The sequence below is a fragment of the Barbatula barbatula genome (genome assembly GCF_947034865.1).
Source record: "Barbatula barbatula genome assembly, chromosome: 9".
Classification (NCBI taxonomy): Eukaryota; Metazoa; Chordata; class Actinopteri; order Cypriniformes; family Nemacheilidae; genus Barbatula; species Barbatula barbatula.
Window position 1 is genome coordinate 6,790,961 of NC_136772.1, and position 20,222 is coordinate 6,811,182.

A 20,222-nucleotide genomic window follows, 5' to 3' on the forward strand; every position below is an offset into this window, starting at 1 on the left:
TGGTGCTTAATAGCCAAAGTGTGTTTTCACTTCATGAGAAAATCTTTGCATAAAGAAATTCAAAAAGCAACTGTCTCTTTATTGCCCTCCGGTGGCCAGTAAAAAGTACTTCACCTTGAGGGAATCAGACACTCCAAATAAAAAAGAAAAGATCTTTTACAAAGGGAAAATATCAAAATACACTGCCCACGTGGCTATCAAAAACAGAGTATATACAATGGAAATATAGTCAATGCTACCCTGCAGTCAGAGAACAAACATACAAAAACTGAAAGCTCATACATAGTCATCTATACTTTGTCTCACTCATGCACTCATTCAAAGCATTTTAAGGACACACAAACATACGTACATACACAAGCGCACATCTGCTTACAAACCCGCGGTCTCCCACCCTGCCCAAAGTCAAATCTTTAACCCGGTTTCCTCCCATCTTAACTCTTTCTCCCAATTGGCTGGGAGCAACAAGCCACGCCTCAACAGCAGTCTTTCTCTAAAGCTGCTGCAGCCAAAGTGACTGTGGTGACAGGCTGCCCAGAGGCGGTGGACAGCGTGACTGTGTTGACAGGTTGGCCGAGGCTGTGCAGTTGTACCCGGGCAAGTTTCTTCTGTTCGCACTCGGTCACCAGGTTGTTGAGCTCTGCCGCACTGTATCCAATCAGAGTCCTCAGGTCACACACAAACTTGTAGACAAAGCGCTTGCCCTGCACTTTGCTGATCATGTCGCCATCATAGTAGTACCTATAATAAGGAAATAGGAAGTGAATGGATAAACAGATGAGTTCTCTGGATTATAGCTCATAAATGCTTGCCAACTTTTCTTATGCAATGAAACAGAAATCAGTGTTTTTTTAAATTATTGCTACAGATGATATTGATAGCATAGATGTCTTACTAAACTGTTTAATGTCCTACAATAAGATTTTAATAAGATATTATTAAAGATATTAATTAGATAATAACATTTTAGTGTTCTCTTCAAACTAATTATTAAAACTAATTATTTTCATAGTGAACTGCTTATTCAAGTTGAGAAATTCTTCAGACTTGTGAGTACAAATAAAATATCAGTTACATGCATGTGGATGTAGTATAACATTGAATTGATGGAGCTCTTTGAAAAGCATGAACAGATTACTAGGTATATCTTCGAAACCATATAATTTAGCTGGAAACCTCCAGGGGTGGTAAAAGGAAATGATGTACTCTCACCTGAGAGCTCTGCTTAGCTTCTCGTAGTTCATGGTTGGCTTGTTCTTGCGCTGACCCCATTTTTGAGCTACCAGCTCCGGCTGATTGAGTTTGAACTCGCCTTCTTCACCCACCCAGGAAATACAGTCCCGGGAGTCTTTATCCGTCAGCAGCTCCAAGAGAAACTGCCACAACTGAATTTGCCCGTTATTACCTAAGGAAACAGAACGCATTAACACAAATGGTGCAACTTTTTTTTTTTAGACAAAAGTTGTGTTTAAATAAGGGTTGGCCACAATTAAAAATGTAAGAGGTGACTCATGTTGAGTTCATGAATTGGAACTAAAAGTTTTTTTTCTGGAAACACCCAATAGTGTGTATGATAAAAACATGTTTATGAGTAAACTATATTGAAAATAATGAACATTTTATTTATAATTAAAATAATATTTTAAAATGTAATTCTACAAAACCTATTCGAAATGTTCTTTTGTAATTGCAACACACATTAACATTGCAGATTTTATTACAATGTGTGTGTGTGTGTGTGTGTGTGTGTGTGTGTGTGTGTGTGTGTGTGTGTGTGTGTGTGTGTGTACCTGTGCGGTTGCCAGGAGAGCTGCGCTCCTCTCCTGATATACGGGGGGCTCGGGGAGTTTTGTTGTGCTTCAGAACCTTAATGGTTGTGGGCGTGGCCTGTTGCACAGGGGCAGGAATGATCTGCATAGCTGGAAATTAGCAAGAAACTATTACTCACAAGACAAACACATGCCTTGTTTTATGAAAAACAGAAATAAAAGCATAAGTGTCCCTTGGAGACATGACAGCCTCCTGAGCAGTAGTCATGTGTAGGCCTTTTGTTGAAGAATTTGAGCAGTAAAAGTATAATCAATGGAAAACTGATCAAATGTAAGATCCACTCACGTTGATCAATGGTGACTGTAGCTTCCTGACCCTGATCTTGACTCGCAAGTACATCTGCACAGAAAATAAGAGAGATGTTGTATAACGGCTAAACAAATTTTGAATTGCAGATTGGTTCATTGAAAAATACTAGTGCTGTCAATCCATTAAAAAACTAATCTGATTAATCATACATTTTCCTGTGATTAATCATGATTAATCGCACATAACATTAATGTTTTTGAATATACTTTTACATTTAATTTCACATTTAATCTCCACATTAAAGAAACAACAGATTTATTTAACAACATCATTTTATGAATGAAAGCCAACATTCTGATATTAGTACCGCAACTGATGTCTCCATTAAATTGATTATTTTTTCTAACATTAATTATAGCTGTTCAACATTGAAGTAAAGTATAATTGAGAGCTATCATGTCTAACGGGTACGAAATATACAGAAATTTAATGAAGTTATAAAACACATTACAGTCTTTAATGCTACATTTTAAATTAAATACAGAATTAAATCTACAAAAAAACATTGATTTCCTCTTTTCTTTTGTTCTTTGATTAACATTAGTGACAGGACACAAAGCAGCCCGCTTTAAGATCTGCAGCTCTAGGCAGATCTGATGCCCTTTCTCATTTTCACAACTCTTTGCATTCATTTAGATTTTATTTAGCACGTTGAAATCTGTGCCTACGAAAATACTACACAAAAACAGGCTTTTTACACCAGACTGGACCTCTGTCAAGTTGCATTGTGCTGCATCCCACAGCTAAAAGCTGTCTATCTACATTGAACGCGTCAAAGCAACTGTTTCAAATCGCGCTTAAAAGCCTTCACATGAATAAGAGCGTGATTATATAATGTAAAGCTAGACAAAAGATGACAAAATAAACGGATGTTGCCTTAATTATTTTAACACATTAATCTGTAAAACAAATTAATCGCATGCGTTACCGCGTTAATGTTGACAGCCCAACACCCACATTCTTTGTTTCCTCCCTGAAACTTACACTTGCGTAGCAGCTCCAGGTGGCTCCACAGTATCTCTCCACTGGGCACTCTCTGGAGAAACTCATCCTGGCTGAAAGCACAGAGCTGGCGACCGGGAATATGAATACCTCCCACCTCCATCTCCTCAATGCCAAACTCTTTCATCACCCAGACAGCCCAGTGGATCACCTGATCTGCTGTCCACTGCACCGGGTCTGACAAACAGATATCCAATAGACCTGGTTACATAGCTAAACACTCCTAGTTGCTAAGAGTGTAAAAAAGGAAGTGATCTAACAATAAAATCAACATTTACAGAACTTAAAACTCAATTATAATTAGAAATACGCACCATAGGGGATGCTCAGTCGAACCTGCTCCTTGCGGTAGCCTTCCAATGCTGCTGCCCAGCGGGTCACCTGTTCTGAGGTCTCATCTGCAAGGCCACCTCGTTCCACAGCGATCACCTGCCCATCCTCTACTAGATGGCCTTCTTCCCCAGCAGCCGCATCTGGATCGATCACTACCTCCACGGTCTCCACTGGTTTCACAATCTCAAGAATATTTAATTTCTCTTCCCCTAAAACAAAGCACAGGTGCACCTGTGAGTTAGGTTTGTAAATACTTCATACTTAAATATTAATGTTTATCTAAAGGGCACTAGTTGATAGTTGTCCAATTGCAATACTGTTCATGATAATAAAATGTTACCCGGTTTCGTAACAATCTGCACACTGAGTTGTACTGTGCCATCTGTCTTCACTCCTTGATCGAACAGGCTGTGGTCAGGATGTAACTATATGAGGAAACGAAAGAGACCAGGAGAGAAAACTTTAAACTATGAATAGACATGTGCCGTTAAGTGTACTAAAGACATTTCGGCTGGTGCAAATGATAATCACAGCCCCGAGTTAAACTGGCAGTTGTGCCCTGAATGCACAGCCTAAGAAAATGTAGGGCATACTATATAAGGATAAAAAGAACTAATGCAAAATCACATACTAGAATATCTTGCAAACATATGTCATATCCATCCAGTTGGACCTGAAGACGAGGCTCCAGTAACTTCTTCAGGTTACCAATCGGCTCATTGATGTCTATATCTTGTGTAATCAGTTCAGCTGCTGTAATGGTTTGCTCCTCAACTCTAAAGACGAAAAAAACACACAAATGTGGGGCACATGAGAAAAGTATCACTTGAAACCATTGACATTAACATTTATACAAAACATTGTGAGAAAACGACAGAGACCAAAGAAGAGAAAAACAGAATTTACCCTTCCTCTAGACACTCCTGTTTCTCCTGTCCATCAATCTCAATTTCAATCATCTCCTCTGTCTCACTTTTTGACATCCCTTCAACTTCTTATTTATCTAAAACAGAAAGCACGCAGAACATGGGAAAAATACATTTATTTAATAATCAGTGTTATATTTATTAAATAATCAGTAAAAATGTGCTACATCTATATTTCAAAATAAAACTTTATTTGTTGAAACTAATTCAGCTTAAATGTATGCAAATTTATAAATAATATCAAACGCCGTCGCAAACATAGTAAATGTTCAGATAAACACATTTAGTACAGTAGTTCCATATACTTTAGTGGACTGAATATGAAGTCTATAAAGTCTGCAACACTCACGCAACACCGAGGCTTTGCCTCAGACTAGGCCCATCATAACATCTTTCCCATACTGTCGCTGATAATAAACAAACAACGCCCTTATTTATAAAATATGCATTTCTTTTGGTCTGTCCATTATCTATTTTAAGAGTGGCTTCATTTAAACCCAACACTTTAATAATATAATTCCCACCAACGACTAACGTAAGGTGGGAAGACGACGCGCGAACCGATACAAACGCAGTTGCCATGTTGGAATGGTTTTGGATTTCGTAATATAACCGCAAAGATCGAAGTAAAAAGCAGCTTTTCAAAACTTTTGAAACTTTTCGGGGGTAGCTACATATCAAGACTTTTGATTATGGAAAGTTAAAACGGAAATGGAAGAAACGGAAACAAAACAAGAGAAGGGCAGATGTAAAAGCAGCCGGAAATCCTGGCCGAAGTCACGGCGGCTGACAGACTTCCGAAAACAGTCGCGCGACCGAAGAAACGGACGGAAACAACACGGAGTTTAATTATAAGATTCGTGAATGGTGTCATTTCCACGACAGGTACAATCATTTCAATCATCGAAAGCGATTAACTGTAAATATGTATGTATACCTGGCCTCTGTTAGCTGCCTAGCTTACGCTGCCGAGAGAGAGAGACACGCCTGAATGAACGGATTATCTACTAACGTTACTCCCTCGAATAAGATCACGCGTTTATTGGCACCGATTTACATTTACGTGGTCTCTCTCTCTCTGTTTAATAAGTACAATGTTATATTGATCAGCCTGAAGTACACAAAAGTTTGGTACCTACTTTTTCCGAATGTGAGAGGGCTGGGTTATTGTCAGTAGTGTTAGCACTCCGGCTAGCTCAGTTCCCCCTCAGGATGCTAACAACTAGCTTAGCTCGCAAATCTCCGCCAGAAAGCGGGAAAACTGACACGCTTATAAACTGGCAAACATGTAACGATGGTTTCTGTATACTTTAAGTGCATATCAAATAAAATTACAGCCCACGTACCTCTTTGTCGCGATCGGTAAGGTTGCGTTAGAGTTTTTGAGGAATAAAGCTGGGTGTCTGTAGTTTAGTGTGTGCTAATAAGTTGAGTGAATGTTCATACTGGTTTTTGGTCAACATTGCATTGGGGGCGGGGATGAGCAGGAGGCCTTGCTGCCCACTGACAGAAACATTACATACACTCCATCTAATGCAGTTTTGACAAATACTGTATTGTTGTGTTATTTTGTGTAAAATAATAGCCAGCGGCAGACAAGTAGGGTGTTGTGCCTCGGTGGCTTGACTGGAGCTTTAAAAGCGCAATGCTAACATCATTGTTGTAAAACTGGTTCATCGGACATTGCTGTTAGTTTTTTTCCAGTAAAATATTTCTAGCACTACTAATACAATTATTTGGTCAGAGTAACAATGCTTGGTTACCATTTGTACGTGGTGAGCCTAGGACCTCGACTTTTGAACTATATCATATTATTGTCACATTTATATCAAGACCAAAGAGTATATTAGAATAGTTAGGTTTAAGGATGCATGAAGTTCAATCTTGTTTTAGTGCATTGGTTGATTGACAGGTAAGTAGGCGGTCCGTCACTGCTCATAATGTTTAGGATGTGGCTGACAAAATACTGCATGTTTCTACATTTTTCTGCAGCTTAAAGGAATTTTTTGTGACTTTGTTTACAGTTCCCTCATGGATGATGTATTACACCAGGATGATGGTGAAAGCGAGCAGACGGGTACTAAGCATTGGGCACACGCCTCTGAAACACTGAACATTACTGACTCTGAACCAAATCACCAAGCAGCTGTTGAAGAAGTCTCTGCGGAAGCAGGCCCCCTCGACGTGAATTACCAGTCAAAAGATGGGAGCTTATTATGGAATCCATCTCCTATCCAAACAGCAGGGACGTTACCGATTGAATGTGCCATCAAAAAGACCCCTGGGCCAACCAAGTTTGCATGTTCTCGTGCTGAGGATGTCAAGTCAACGTTTGATTTATTTTTTTCAGAGTCTATGAGGAAGACTTTGATTATGTTGACCAATCTAGAGGCACAACGTGTGTTTGGTAAAGGCTGGAGAAAGCTGGACTGGATTGATATACAGGGCTATATTGGCCTTTTGATTCTGGCAGGCGTGTATCGATCCCGCCACGAGCCTTTAGCAAGCTTATGGCATGGAGAGACGGGAAGGCCCATTTTTTGTGCCACAATGCGAAAGGGCAGGTTTATGACTTTATCAAGGATCATCTGCCTTAGCAGCATGGACAAAAGACGGAAAAAGCGAGACAAACTGGCGGAAATTAGAGATATCTGGGAGAAGTGGGTTAAATGCCTTCGTCTCGTGTCTAATCCAGGTCCAGATGTAGCTGTGGGTGATTATCTGGTCCGTTTTAGAGGTCGCTGTCCCTTCAGAAACTTCATGCCCCAAAAACTGGGTAGATATGGAATTAAACTCTGGGCAGCATGTGATGCCAGGACAAGCTATGTGTGGAACATGCAGGTCTATACTGGTACACCTGATGATGGACAGCCAATAAAGAATCAGGCGAAACGTGTGGTCCTAGACATGACGTCTGGTCTCCAGGGACAAACCATCACATGCAATCGTTTTTTCACCTCGTATGCTCTTGGTCAGGAGCTGCTCAAAAAGAACCTGACTATGATTGGACCAGTAAGGAAAAATAACACAGAACTCCCACTTGCATTTCTGTCATACAATAAAAGGGCTGAATACACGTCCGAGTTTGCCTTCACAGACACACATACTGTTGTGTCTTATTTTTCTGAAAGAAAAAATTTGCTTTTCATGAGCACGCATCACAAAAATGCCACAGTAAGCATCAGGGAAGACCATATGCCCAACATAATCTCAGACTACAACCGGACCAAAGATAGTGTTTCTAAACTCAATAAGGTATTTTGCCTCTTTTGTGTTCCTTTGTGTTTTTCCACATTTCATTATTTTCATATATTCAAAGTGAATCGTCGATTGTTACAGCTGATTAGCTAAATGTTTTGTTTTTGTATGTCATTTTTCAGGTTCTTGGCAAATACTCCTGCAAAAAAACATCATCACGCTGGTCCATGGTGCTTTTTTTCCACATGTTGGATGTGTCTGCCTACAATGCATTTATTTTGTGGACAGAAATAAATCCTTCATGGAACAGGGGGATGAGCAACAGAAGGAGGCATTTTCTGGAACAGCTAGGGAATGCTCTGGTGTTTCCATTAATGGAAAGACGACAGTATATTCCCCGCACAACAGCCTCTCTCTGTTTGCTAAAGGAAGCACAACATTTGAAAGATGAAGCATCCACTGCACCTACCCAGATCAAAAGGAAAAGATGTCGGGCATGTGGCAAAAAAAACAGAAAAACTAGCATGATGTGCCAAAAATGCAAAATGCCCATTTGCAAGGAACACGCCGTCATAACAATCTACTGCCTAGTGTGTACGAATTCATGAAGAGAATTTCGTTAACATTTCCCTGTTTTTTTACTGTTATGTTTACCATTTGTTTATTAATGGTAATTATTACTGTTCACCTCATTGACTTCATTTTTGTGAAGTTTATGGCTAGAAAATTTGTACACAAGTATTTTATTTATCACACAGATTGAATCATCACTACGTATACCTGTTGCTTGCTATTTATCTTTTTACTAGTTTATTTAAGTAATTGAATTTATGTATATTTGTTTTAATAAATGTTTCAAATGCTCAGTACCAGGGTAATGTTAATTGCAATGATTGCATTTTATTTTGAAATCTAAATTTTTGCAAAGTTAAAAAATGTGTTCACATTCAATAGTCTTTGATGGTGAATGACTATCCAAATAACTGTGAAGAAATGGTTGTGTCATTTGTGGATCAGTGCAGCCACTTCCTGGTTGTCATTTGATGTCATTGTTTTCTCATCAGATCTTAATACATAACCATATAAATGAATTAAAAAATATATTTTAACAGTCCTTTGAAGCTAATGAATAAAATACTGTATAGAAAAACAAGCTTATCTTGTTTATTTTATTTAAAACAATGATTGTTGTGCAGTGGCTACAGTCCTTTAATCTGTAAAAAATATATACCAAGAAAAGGTGTTGCAATGAATTTTGCATTGTGAAAATTGATCCCTTTGCATACAGTATGTCCATGCAACAAGTTTTTTGCACGTGAAAAACAGTCTGTGTGCTTTAGTTTTTATTCTAAACATGAATAAATATGACTTCAGAAACATACAGAGACCAGTCAATTCTGTTACCTCAGAAATAAATACGATCATTATATTACTATAACTATAAATCTCCAAAATAAAAAGGTGAATACTCAAAAGCATTCATTTTGAAATATGCAATAGTGCAATATCTGTACACTACTTTCGATCTCAAGGTCATCCAAAACACAAGGAAATTATAATGCTACACAATTTGCCTAAAATAAATGAAACTTTTTACAGTAGTTATTAATGATACTAGTAATACCTTTATTTAACCAGGTAAGTCAGTTGAGAACCAGTTCTCATTTACAATGATGACCTGACCAAGAGGCAGCGTAAGGAGCAGGTAGAGTGCAATAGAAAACAAAACACAATTACACAAATAACACAATTCTGACACAGTCAGAAGGGGATTAAAGCTGAAATCGCCTCGCCAGACAAAGGGTGTATTGATATATAAGAACTGCTCCACTTACAATCGTTTCAGAGACATTTTTCCTTTCACTGTTTTAAACAGAAACCAGCAAAAGGGGTCATCAAGGTGCTTTGCAAATACAAACTAACCATTCGTCACAGGTGTTTCGTGAACACTCTTCATAGCACAAAGGATTGTGTGTGTCTGTAATGTCTGATGGGCTGAGGAGACAAATGAACAATGGTCATTGTATTAGTACTTATTTGAACCTTTACCTACAGTAAAGGTGATGTGTGTCATTTTTTCACTGTTAAAATATTTTCTCCTAGGTCCTGTTTTTCCCCTATTCAATTTGCAAAGAGGTTGATTTCCATATACTAAATGTAAACAGTGCCGCTATCTGCTATGTTTGTATGAGCTTCACCAGTCTGACACATGAACATTGGTTCAATCAATGGTGTGGAACTGGATGAATCTGTTTGGCTGACCAATGGAAGACAAAGGGAAACTAAAAAATACAGCGAAAACTATCACACACATCACATTTAATATTCATTTGATTAGTAAAGACAACTTGAATTGTGGCCTAGTGAACAAAGTATAGGAAAAATGTCAGGACTTACATCTGTTGGAGGGTTATAGCTGGTCTTAGCTCTGAAAAGTAATAACCATCTTGTTTATAAATTATAATATTTTAGTTTTTAGATGTTAAAGAGCTAATTATGTTTGTATTTTAATATACCTGTGCTTTGTGTCTCCTTTACTCTCTGTTGGCAAGTCATTTCAATAGAGGATCAAGATAAAGAGAAGTTTAATACCAAAGAGGAATATAAAGTTTCTCAACAATCTGTATAGTTTTGACTGAAGTTGAACTCACTGTGACGACAACAACAATAGCATCCCTTCCTGCACAGACAGACGGCTAGAATGAAATAGAGAAGAAGCAAGAAGGCTCCCACTCCTACAGCTATAACTAAAGTCAGGTTCAGCTCAACTGAAACAGGGCACAACAAAATGATTTGTTATTAACCTTGAATGTTAAGCTGTCAGGTTATTTCTCAATATTTCTATTTTTTTTTGAGTGCCTACTAAACTGATTCTTTACATATAGTGGTCTATATCTTAATCCAAATAAAATATGGATATGATCTGTGCTTTACTTACATTCTGATATCCTCATATGCCGACCTTCACAGCTTTTGGGTGCTCCCACTCCATTGGAGGCCTCACATCGATACTGTCCCTCATCAGATTTGGACACACTCTTGAACTTCTGTTCACAAGCAAAGAAGAAAACAGCAGATGTAAAACAAACATGTCGTAAAGATATCAAAGCCTAACCTTATTCAGTGTTGTTTTTACATGTGAGGAAAAGGTTACTGAAAGCTTAGTCTGTTTTAATCTAACATGTTGGTCCCGGGTCCAGAGGGTGGCCCACAAGGGTCCTCTGTGGTACTTATTGTACCAATGTTATAGAAAGAGATTGAAACTAACCAGAGTCCCTGTTTTGGGGTCCACGCTGTAGTTGATTTCAGGGGCTGTATTCAATGGTTTGTTGTCTTTGTACCAGCTGTAGGTGGCAGGGGGAACACTCAGTTTGTCTTTGCAGTGCATCTCGAGGGAATAACCTCTTACGACTTTTCCGGGGACATCACATGACGGTGCATGTGGCGGCACTGTCGGCGTAAGATGCATTGGCACTACATCAGCATTAATGCTCAATGATAAAAACAATGCATTCAAAACCAAATGAATAAAACAAGTTCCACTCTCACCAAGAACACTGAGAGTGACCATGACTTCCCCCAGCTTGATTTTGTCATGGCGGGCTGTGACCTCACATTGATACACTCCCGAGTCTTTCTGTGTAACACCACGAAGGGTCATCGTTGCCCCGTCAATGGACGCACGGCCTTTAAATGAATCTGTTTACGGTTTATAAAGAAAATTAAGCTTTGCTTAAGACACATAGACTAATTCTGCAAGAAATCTCATTGCAGGAATTTGTAAATAAAGGGCAAAAAAATTGTAAGTGTCTATTAGTGGGCAAAACAACGACACACCTGTGAATTCACCATCAAAATAAACAAACGATACATCTTTGGCCCTCTTCTTCCATTCAACACGAGGGTTTGTTTCTCTCTCTGTTTTGAACTCACAGGACAGTACAGCATCTTTTGCAAAAAAAAATTTAAAGTGTCAGTTAATACGGTCTAAGAGCTCTTATTCTGTATAACTCAACACTGAGCAAAGACTAATCAACTTACTTGTGTTTTCATGCACCTCCACTTTAGGTTTTCTGGTAGTCACGGTAACAGAAGCTGAAATAGAAACTGCAGAAGAGAAAGCGATGCTAGATTCATGCAACACTCCACAATATTTTACATTATGATTAACAGTGGAAGGTACAGAGCATGCAATTATATTTATAATTTAATATAATTAGTCATAGGTGAAGAATCGTTTTTATTGTGCCAAAAACTCTTAGGCTACTTTTATTTATTTTAAATATCACTTGTACACCTTGCACAACTTTTCTCACATAATTCCGACCAGCTGGTTTTCATGACCTGGACAAAATTTATGTTGGAGAAGGGTCGACAAGCAGATGTGCACTCCCTGCATCAAGAACTTTTTAATTTTTTATTATCTCTGGTTTTAAAAAAATGGAACAACAACTTTTTTCGTTTTAGAGCTTTTCAGTTTACGTTTAATTGTGTGAGGGGATTCATATAACACAAAACATCACTTAAACTAATTCCTGCCTACACACATGTCTCTCTCTAGCCGTGCCAGGAGCAGGGATGTGTAGGAATGTATGTAATGGATGTTCTGACAAGCTTTGGATAGTGGGGGTGGCAGAGCAGACCTGATAATCTTCTAAAACACAGAAACCTTCTCATGCATTTCTGGAGAAAGTGTGAGAAAGCGTCTTTTGTTTTCTAGATGGTAAGTTTTTGAATCCACAATATGAGGGAAAGACTTATACTTCTGTAACCTAAAACTCTGCTGTTAAATCACAACCCACTGGACAAGGTATTTAACAACTTTAACTTTTAGTGACCACAGTATTTTTCTGAAAATTATCATGTAATTTTTTTATAAACATTTTCTATTATTTGTTAAATTCACTTCAAATAATCATGCTGATAAAGAGGCCTAATTTGCACACATTTGTAACAGTAATAGGCTATATACTGTATAGTCTGGGGTGGGATTGAGATTTTCTTTTGGAATGCTGCTGTCTCCATTATCACGATAATGACCAGTACACAATAGTCAGTCAAAGGGCATCTAAAACATGAAAGCTTGGGTCTCTGGCACATCCGAGTGATGTGGACAACATCTTCATGAACGTTTAATCACCCTCAGAATCTCATGTGTTCTAATGCTGCCTTAAGAAGTTTGTTTGCCTCTTACAGGACCCCCACCCACCATATCCAGACCCTCAAAGCATTAATCTAACTTTCAAACAACGCACACAAGTTAACATTTTTATTCTATTGCCGGAAAGACATATTAACTCGATAATATAACAATTTCAAACAAATATTTTTGTAAAATGTAAACAATTCAAATGATGATTACTGAGTGTTTTTTCTACTCACTGTTTGGAATTATAAGCGTTCTAGTTTCGGACAACATGTTATGTTTTTTTTAAACGCATCGTCCAATATCATGCAAAACTTCACCAAATTTCTTACCGTAGAGGAACAACAGAAAAGCAGGGTAAGTTGATATCTGTGTTAAGGTCATCCTCAGGTTGTCCGGCTGCTCTGGGAGCGGGTTGGAAACTGTTGCGAGATATTGTGCGCTCTTCTTAAGTTCTTGAAGACGGGTGCGCGCTCCCGTCAAAGAACAGAGAACTGCGCAGGCACAGCCCAGATGAGATTCCAGATTTTAGATCTTAACTGTCACTATAGGGTAGGCCTACAATTAAATTGTTTTGTCAATTCCTCTCAAAAAAGGAGCAGACGCGCAGACGAAACAAATGATAAAGGCAATGAAATACAAAAGAATATGCGAAAAAGTACAAACAAGTTTGTCAAAAAGTTTAACTTTTATAACTTTTGGTCAGATGTGATATAAATATGTAGTATAAATTAAGCATTGTTTCTTCATGTTTACACGAGCTTAACATGCACGTTAATGCAACACGAAAAACGGACTTTGTGATATATATACATGTGATGTCATATACACCCAAAACAATACTCATGACTCACCCCTCCTGCTATTGTTTTATATTTCTAAATATCTTTATTTATGTCATATTCATGTAAGCATAATATTTGATGATATTTAATACAAATGAGGGAATAAGGTAGCTATCTTAGGAGAAAAAATATATTAGATAAAGATAATTGTAAACAAACTTCTGTATGGAAGGTAAATCGTGTCAAATTAAAAAACTTTAATTAAACGATTAAATGAAAACCAGATTAGCAATTTCATAATACATAACTGCTGACACAATATGTGTCAAAATGAAAAATAAAATAATTTTCATTTTTACACTGACAATGCATTGTTTGTGTCAAATTGATAAAAAAAATCCAATTGGTGATTTGACATTTCATTTTTGCTAAAATCTGAAAGACTGCCATATGAAAAAAAAGCAAATGTGAAAAAAAGCAAAAACATGTTTACAAAGGCTTTTATTAATGCTAACGCAATAATACTGACACAATTCAAATTAAAATGTAAAGTTTGATTTTCAGTTCTTTGATTATATTTTTCCTTTTTCAAAATCATGCAAATTACACGTTAACCAGTGGGTGTGAATGAAAGTCTGCATAAATGGTAACCCCCACAAAAACGTCACATACGTTTATTCGAATGAACTTGTGTAGACTTTGTTTGGCGCTTGGAAAATAAAATGAAAATCATACCTAAAATTAGAACCTTTGTAAAAAAAAATTTGCATTTTCTTTTTCACATTTGCCTTTTCATTTTCATATTGCAATCTTGCCTCGAAATAATGAAATGTAAAATCACCAACTTTAAAAATGAACTTAAAAAATGTTAATCACAATAATGTTATTAAGATTATGATAATAGATAAACAAGAAGGCACATATAACTTTTAGACATGTTACGAGACAAACTTCATTAAAGGGTCCAAACTAGCCGACCACACACTATTAAGAGAAACAGAGGTTAGGAGTCAACATCAGCTTTCAACAGAATATAGTAACTATTTATATATTTCCTTTTTTCTCAGCCTTAACCAAGAGTTTTTTTGGCCTACCTTTTTTTGTGTTTTTATAAACTACGGTTTTTAATGCCTTTAGATGAACAAGGAATTTTTTGTGAAACATTGATTTCTAACGTTTCATGCTTCGATTGTTCTCATGATTCTTTAATAAATCATTAATAAATCACGCTCTGTAGAGTGGGACCATATATATATATATATTCTTTTTTACAATAACTGTAATAATTTTTGTTGGGATTTACTAAATATGAAATGAAGAAGCTAATATTTATTTCCTGCATGACTGCATGAGGAAAGCAAATCTTCAAAAATCTTTCAAACAAATAAAGAATCAATGGGGTGAAGGATTTGCTGAATGTATAATTCTGAAAAGTTCATTTGGATGAATTGCCAGTATACAGTAAAATTTTTGTAGTGTGGAAATATGTCCACATGGAGGCAGTCTTGGAGTGGGATTATTTTCTTAAGCAACAGCAACCAAAACTAATAACTAATACTAATGACTTTCACCATACAACACTATCTCTAATATTGTCAGGCAACTCCTCCTATATGGTGACCAGGCCTCTGTGACAAGCAGCAACATTCATGGCTACATCATGACCGTAATGAACCAGAATGACAGCACTTACACTGGAAGACTGAAATACTTTTAAGTATATTTGTCTTCAGTGTTTCACTCTTAAATCGTTTAATTGTTTCTATTGCATATCCCGTCCAAAGTGGGCTTTTTATTGGAGGGATGGATAGCAGTAGAGCTTTGCTGACTAGCAACTCGGAGAGCCCAATATTGATGGCGGGAATAAGAAATATTTAGTTTTGATTAAGTCTTTCCATTTTCTGCATATAAAAAGTTGCACTGTCAAACAGATTAATAACTTGTCAGCACAAGATACTCATCCACTGCACCTAAACTCTTCTCAGTGACATTAGACTATCAGTGTCACCATCGCTCACATTGTTTATATTGTTTATATATCACACTTATATATTATATATAATTTCCTGTCTGTCTGCTTAGAGCATCTAAACCATTTAAAGCATTATTTTCTGATGTCATTTCTAAATGCTCTAAAGTAAATAATAAGAGGAAAAACACTCTTGCAAGAAAATAGTCCGGCTGTGAATAAATAAATTTATTATTAAAATAATCTTTCCTGAAAATGAAGTCTATGTCTGTCTGTCCACTTCCACACTCTTAATCTGAAATTTGTTGAATATTTTTTTAAGGTATTATTAAAATTTGGACTTGGACCCAAATTAGTTTGTTTGTGATCTGATTTGAGTCGGCGGCTTTAACATGTTTTGTGCTGACACAAGTTTGAGATTGTTGGACAATAACATTTTTCCTCATGTTTACAATTTATCTTTTTAATTCCTCATTTTTATTTCTGTTGCAGGTTATTCTCATATCTGATTGTCTTGGTGTGATGTGGACCAAAAGCTTATTCTTTGGGGAGATCATATTGTTTTGGTAAGTGCATTTAACAACATCGTAGATGTTACAGCCTTCTCATTGCTCCACACAGATGTGTTTTCATTTGCAACTATTTTTATCATTCTCAGTGGAGCTTAAGCTTTAGTGGACATTTAAGTCACATATTTCATTTTATTCAGTAAGTCTGTTTTCATATTGATCTAACATTTGAACTAACATTTGTTATATTTTCTCTATTACAGTATTTTTTTAATGTAACTGTTTGTAGTTTTTTGGAATTTCAGCATCAGGTCCTCGTTGTGCACTGTTGCAGCTGTGGACGGTTCTGGTACTATAGTATTTTTTGTTCTGTATAGTACAAGTGTATTTTGTTATTTGTATATGTGCTCTTAAATGGGTGGTAAAAGGCTTTCCTCCAAAGTTCTCCTGTATATACATATATGTATACAGCCACTGTTGTGGACATTTAAAGCTATAAAAGGGATGTTTTTGAATATTTACTCAATGAATACCTTGAGTCATGGAAATATGTGCTTTTATTGTGAATAAAATATGTGCTTTCTATTGCACTCTTGTTTGGGAGATTACTGAGCTACATTACTGGCACTCTTGTTAGGGAGAGCAAAAATCTATCTCTTGGATCAGAAAAATAAAGTTGGAGTTGAATATATTGGGTTTGATTTATGTGTCTGAATATTAATGCAATTTAAAATACAATAAGAGATGAAAAAACTATTGGATTAAATTAAATATTAGCATGTAGAAATTAAACCATTAAATTGATCTGGTTGCACAATTTTAGTGTACGGAACATAAAAAAATATTCAAAATGGTTTAGCTGAAATTATGAATATGATTTATAAAATATAATTACATTCAATTTATAAAATATAAGTACAATCAACTTATAATATATAGCTAAGTACAATCAACTTATAATATATAGGTACAATTAACTTATATAATATAAGTACAATTTACTTATAAAAAATAAGTATTCTCAACTTATATAAAATAAAGATTTTAACTTATAAAATATAAGTACAATCAACTTATAAAATATAAGTACAATCAATTTATAATATATAGGTACAATTAACTTATAAAATATAAGTACAGTTAACTTAAAAATATAAGTACTCTCAACTTATAAAATATAAAGATTCTTAACTTATAAAATATAAGTACTCTCAACTTATAAAATATAAAGATTCGTAACTTATAAAATAAAAGTACTCTTAACTTATAAAATATTAAGATTTTTTACTTATAAAATATAAGTACAATCAACTTATAAAATATAGGTACAGTTAACTTATAAAATATAAGTACAATTAACTTATAAAATATAAGTACTTTTAACTTATAAAATATATCTGGGTTTAGATAAACTTATTTTGTGCAACCCCTTGACATAATAAAATTAAGTTAAGTCAACATAACTTTCTTTTCAGTGCTATAACTACATTCATTATAAATCATTATAGCTGCTTGAGATATGATTCCTTCTTACTGCTTAAAGATGTGCAACACATAGTGCTTAAGTGCAGGTTCAAGGTCCAGTGTGTATTTTTTCTACACACTGGATCTATTGACATAAATGAGGTATAATATACATAACTATGTTTTCAGAGGTGTAAAGACCTTACATAAGGAAGCCTTACATTTTTATGACCTTAAAGGACTGACCAAATCAAGAGCTGGAACGTCTATTAAAATCAACTTTAACCACGCATCCTGAAGTCGGAATCCAAAGGAAGGTTGTGCCAACAATACTGCTCAATATTTAGCGATCTTTTTAACTGCATGTTTATTGCTTGCTCGCTCTATCTGATTCTACGCCATTTGTGTTACTTCAATACTGTCATTCGGGAACCAGTGGGCGGGGCTACAGAAGTATACCTTGAAATTCTTCTGTGGAGGCGGTGTTCAACCTATGATAGTTGCATTCCAGGACCTGGCGTCCACTGAAACTGGTGTCAATAACAGTTATCATTTCAGCAACAAGGGCGTTTTCAGTTCTGACACTTAAAGAAAGTTCACTTGAATATGACTATCTCTTATATAACAAAAGCTCGGGTTAAAATTGATGTCTTAATTCATCGCCCCTTTAAGTTATATATAGCTATAGTTACTACCTTGTGTGTTTTTATTTGATACTTGCAAATTATATTTAGTAAAAAATATTTCTTTACTAAAGAAACATATTTTTTCATACATTCATTTATTTAAAATGTATTTTTAACTAAAACATAAGCATGTCCGTGCTAATAGTTGGCCGTTAACTAAAAGGTCATTCAATGTTAAATCACAAAGCTTACCTCTCACAAAGGCTTTGGCAATGCGTTGTAGTTCTCATCACTATAAGCCTTACATGCAGACTTCTTTCCATCCCATCATCTGTCCAGGAATGCCTGGATTTCCATGTTTCAATGCATCATCTACAGGATAAAGAGAGAGAAACAGTCTCATCTGACAGATTGGTCGAACATTTGTCGTGAGGTCAGCAGCAGCCCCTTGACGGATGACAAGACAGTTTAAAACCCCACTGAATGTGCATTAAAACCCCTTGCCTCTGATTCTGGAAAAATTTATCTCTTCGTAGCATTTGGTCTTAAACACTATACGGAGGATGCTGCGAATCAGAAGCTAAGAGAATACAATCTTTAAAGCCAGAGATTTTTGTAAATGCTTCAAATATTACCATCAGAACATCTAAAGCATAACTCCCCTCCACGCTCTGGGATATGTGGTTGAATCTCACTTTGGCATAGAAGAAACATTGTTCTCCGTGGTTGAGTCAGTTTTCAATTTTACCCCAGCAGCTGTGTTTTTGCTACCGAGTGTCAGCGAAGGATTTGCAGTGACTAATCCGAAAACCACTCCTATCATTGTAGTCACAAATAAGTACAGTCTCTGCACCGCGTTTGTGGACTGCCCTTAACTTACGATACACATTTGCAAACAATAGAGTGCCTGTATATTATTTCGGTTGCACTTTATTTTACAGTACGTGTACCTAAAGTGTACCCACAGTGTACTTACCTAAGAAAGTACTGGGTAGTAAGGTAACTACATGATATACGTTTAGGTTTAGGGGTAGGTTCAGGGTTAGAACCTAGTCATTACCCAGTTATTATATATACTGTAATAAGTACACAGTATGTACATGGGAAACAGGACTGTAAAATAAAGTGTTATCATTATTTTTGATAACAAGCAAAAGAAACTGAGAAGAACCGTTACTTGGCTAAACTTGTCTCTCCATTATTTTGAATTTAGACTGCGATACCAAGCTCAACAAGTCACATGTATCTGAAGGTCTTAACATAGTGACCCTCAATGTTGTTTGCTTTATGAACAGGATAAACTCTGAGCATCCCTGGATTGGCCGTAATCCACAACAACAGCATTGGCCACAATGGTCGTAACTTCTGTTCCAGTAAACCCTTTTTATAACCCTGTGAAATAAAAATAAATGTATTTGAAAATGTACTATGAACTTTGTGTCATCTGTACTATTTCATACATGCTGAGCTGTGTTGTGTGACAATTAAGAGGGTTTCAGAGTTGGGTTACCTTTATGGCTCGCCAAAAAAGCATGCAGCAAAGCTCACTACTTAAACATAGCCTACCACTGACAATGCGACATCATCACAGTCTTTTTTGGCACCAGGATAAATTACCTTTGAGTTTTCTATTTTAACAAAGTCTACTGCGATCGATGGTATGAAATGAGCTTTTGGGGCTATACCGTGGTCCCATTGGCTCACATATCCCACAGGAAGAATGACCTGAGGGCTTAGTAAAATCTAGTGACCCTTTCGTAATCTCTGCTATGTAGGTCAGCATAGGACCATCAGGGTGGGCCTAATAGTTGGGGGTGTGGATAGGGTTAGGGGAGTTGGTATGAGGGCAAAACTGGCATGTCAACCGTAAACATCCCAATTAGGAATTATTATATGCCAGTTATATTACTTGGCAGAAGAGATAACTAGTCTAATCATTAATATTATTCTTACACTGGTGTCTTATCATACTGCGATTGCTAATATTTTATAAAAGCAGACTGCTTCACTTCCTGTCCTCTCTACACAACAGTTCAAATAAAAGGAAAAAAACGACCCAAAATAAATCTTTAAAAAAAAGGGCTGGTGACCTCGATATAACACTGGCCATACTGACATCCATTGT

General features: G+C 36.4%; 3 protein-coding genes across 6 annotated transcripts; 1 reads left to right on the plus strand and 2 right to left on the minus strand.

Moving 5' to 3' along the window:
• Positions 1 to 58: 58 nt before the first annotated feature.
• gabpa (GA binding protein transcription factor subunit alpha) lies at positions 59 to 5,847 on the minus strand. Of its 4 annotated transcripts, none has more exons than XM_079465004.1 (10): positions 5,747 to 5,847; positions 4,381 to 4,477; positions 4,106 to 4,250; positions 3,815 to 3,899; positions 3,456 to 3,683; positions 3,124 to 3,318; positions 2,116 to 2,169; positions 1,791 to 1,919; positions 1,213 to 1,405; positions 59 to 741 (listed from the first exon to the last, which is right to left on the minus strand). In XM_079465004.1, the coding sequence occupies exons 2-10, from the start codon at positions 4,455 to 4,457 to the stop codon at positions 477 to 479; spliced, it is 1,371 nt and encodes a 456-aa protein (XP_079321130.1). In that variant the 5' UTR covers positions 4,458 to 4,477; positions 5,747 to 5,847; the 3' UTR covers positions 59 to 476. The 4 variants fall into 4 exon arrangements, with proteins under 4 accessions (XP_079321130.1, XP_079321129.1, XP_079321131.1 ...); XM_079465003.1 differs by having other exon boundaries at positions 5,540 to 5,847; XM_079465005.1 differs by lacking the exon at positions 5,747 to 5,847 and adding an exon at positions 5,338 to 5,537.
• Positions 4,944 to 8,972, plus strand: LOC306899050 (piggyBac transposable element-derived protein 4-like). Its single transcript, XM_079465001.1, has 3 exons — positions 4,944 to 5,285; positions 6,425 to 7,655; positions 7,781 to 8,972. The coding sequence occupies exons 2-3, from the start codon at positions 6,432 to 6,434 to the stop codon at positions 8,204 to 8,206; spliced, it is 1,650 nt and encodes a 549-aa protein (XP_079321127.1). The 5' UTR covers positions 4,944 to 5,285; positions 6,425 to 6,431; the 3' UTR covers positions 8,207 to 8,972.
• Positions 8,743 to 13,302, minus strand: jam2b (junctional adhesion molecule 2b). The gene is made up of 10 exons (XM_079465007.1): positions 13,077 to 13,302; positions 11,640 to 11,705; positions 11,436 to 11,546; positions 11,148 to 11,297; positions 10,867 to 11,048; positions 10,537 to 10,645; positions 10,250 to 10,366; positions 10,115 to 10,139; positions 9,996 to 10,026; positions 8,743 to 9,593 (listed from the first exon to the last, which is right to left on the minus strand). Exons 1-10 carry the CDS (start codon positions 13,126 to 13,128, stop codon positions 9,552 to 9,554), a joined length of 885 nt encoding a protein of 294 aa, XP_079321133.1. The 5' UTR covers positions 13,129 to 13,302; the 3' UTR covers positions 8,743 to 9,551.
• Positions 13,303 to 20,222: the final 6,920 nt, after the last annotated feature.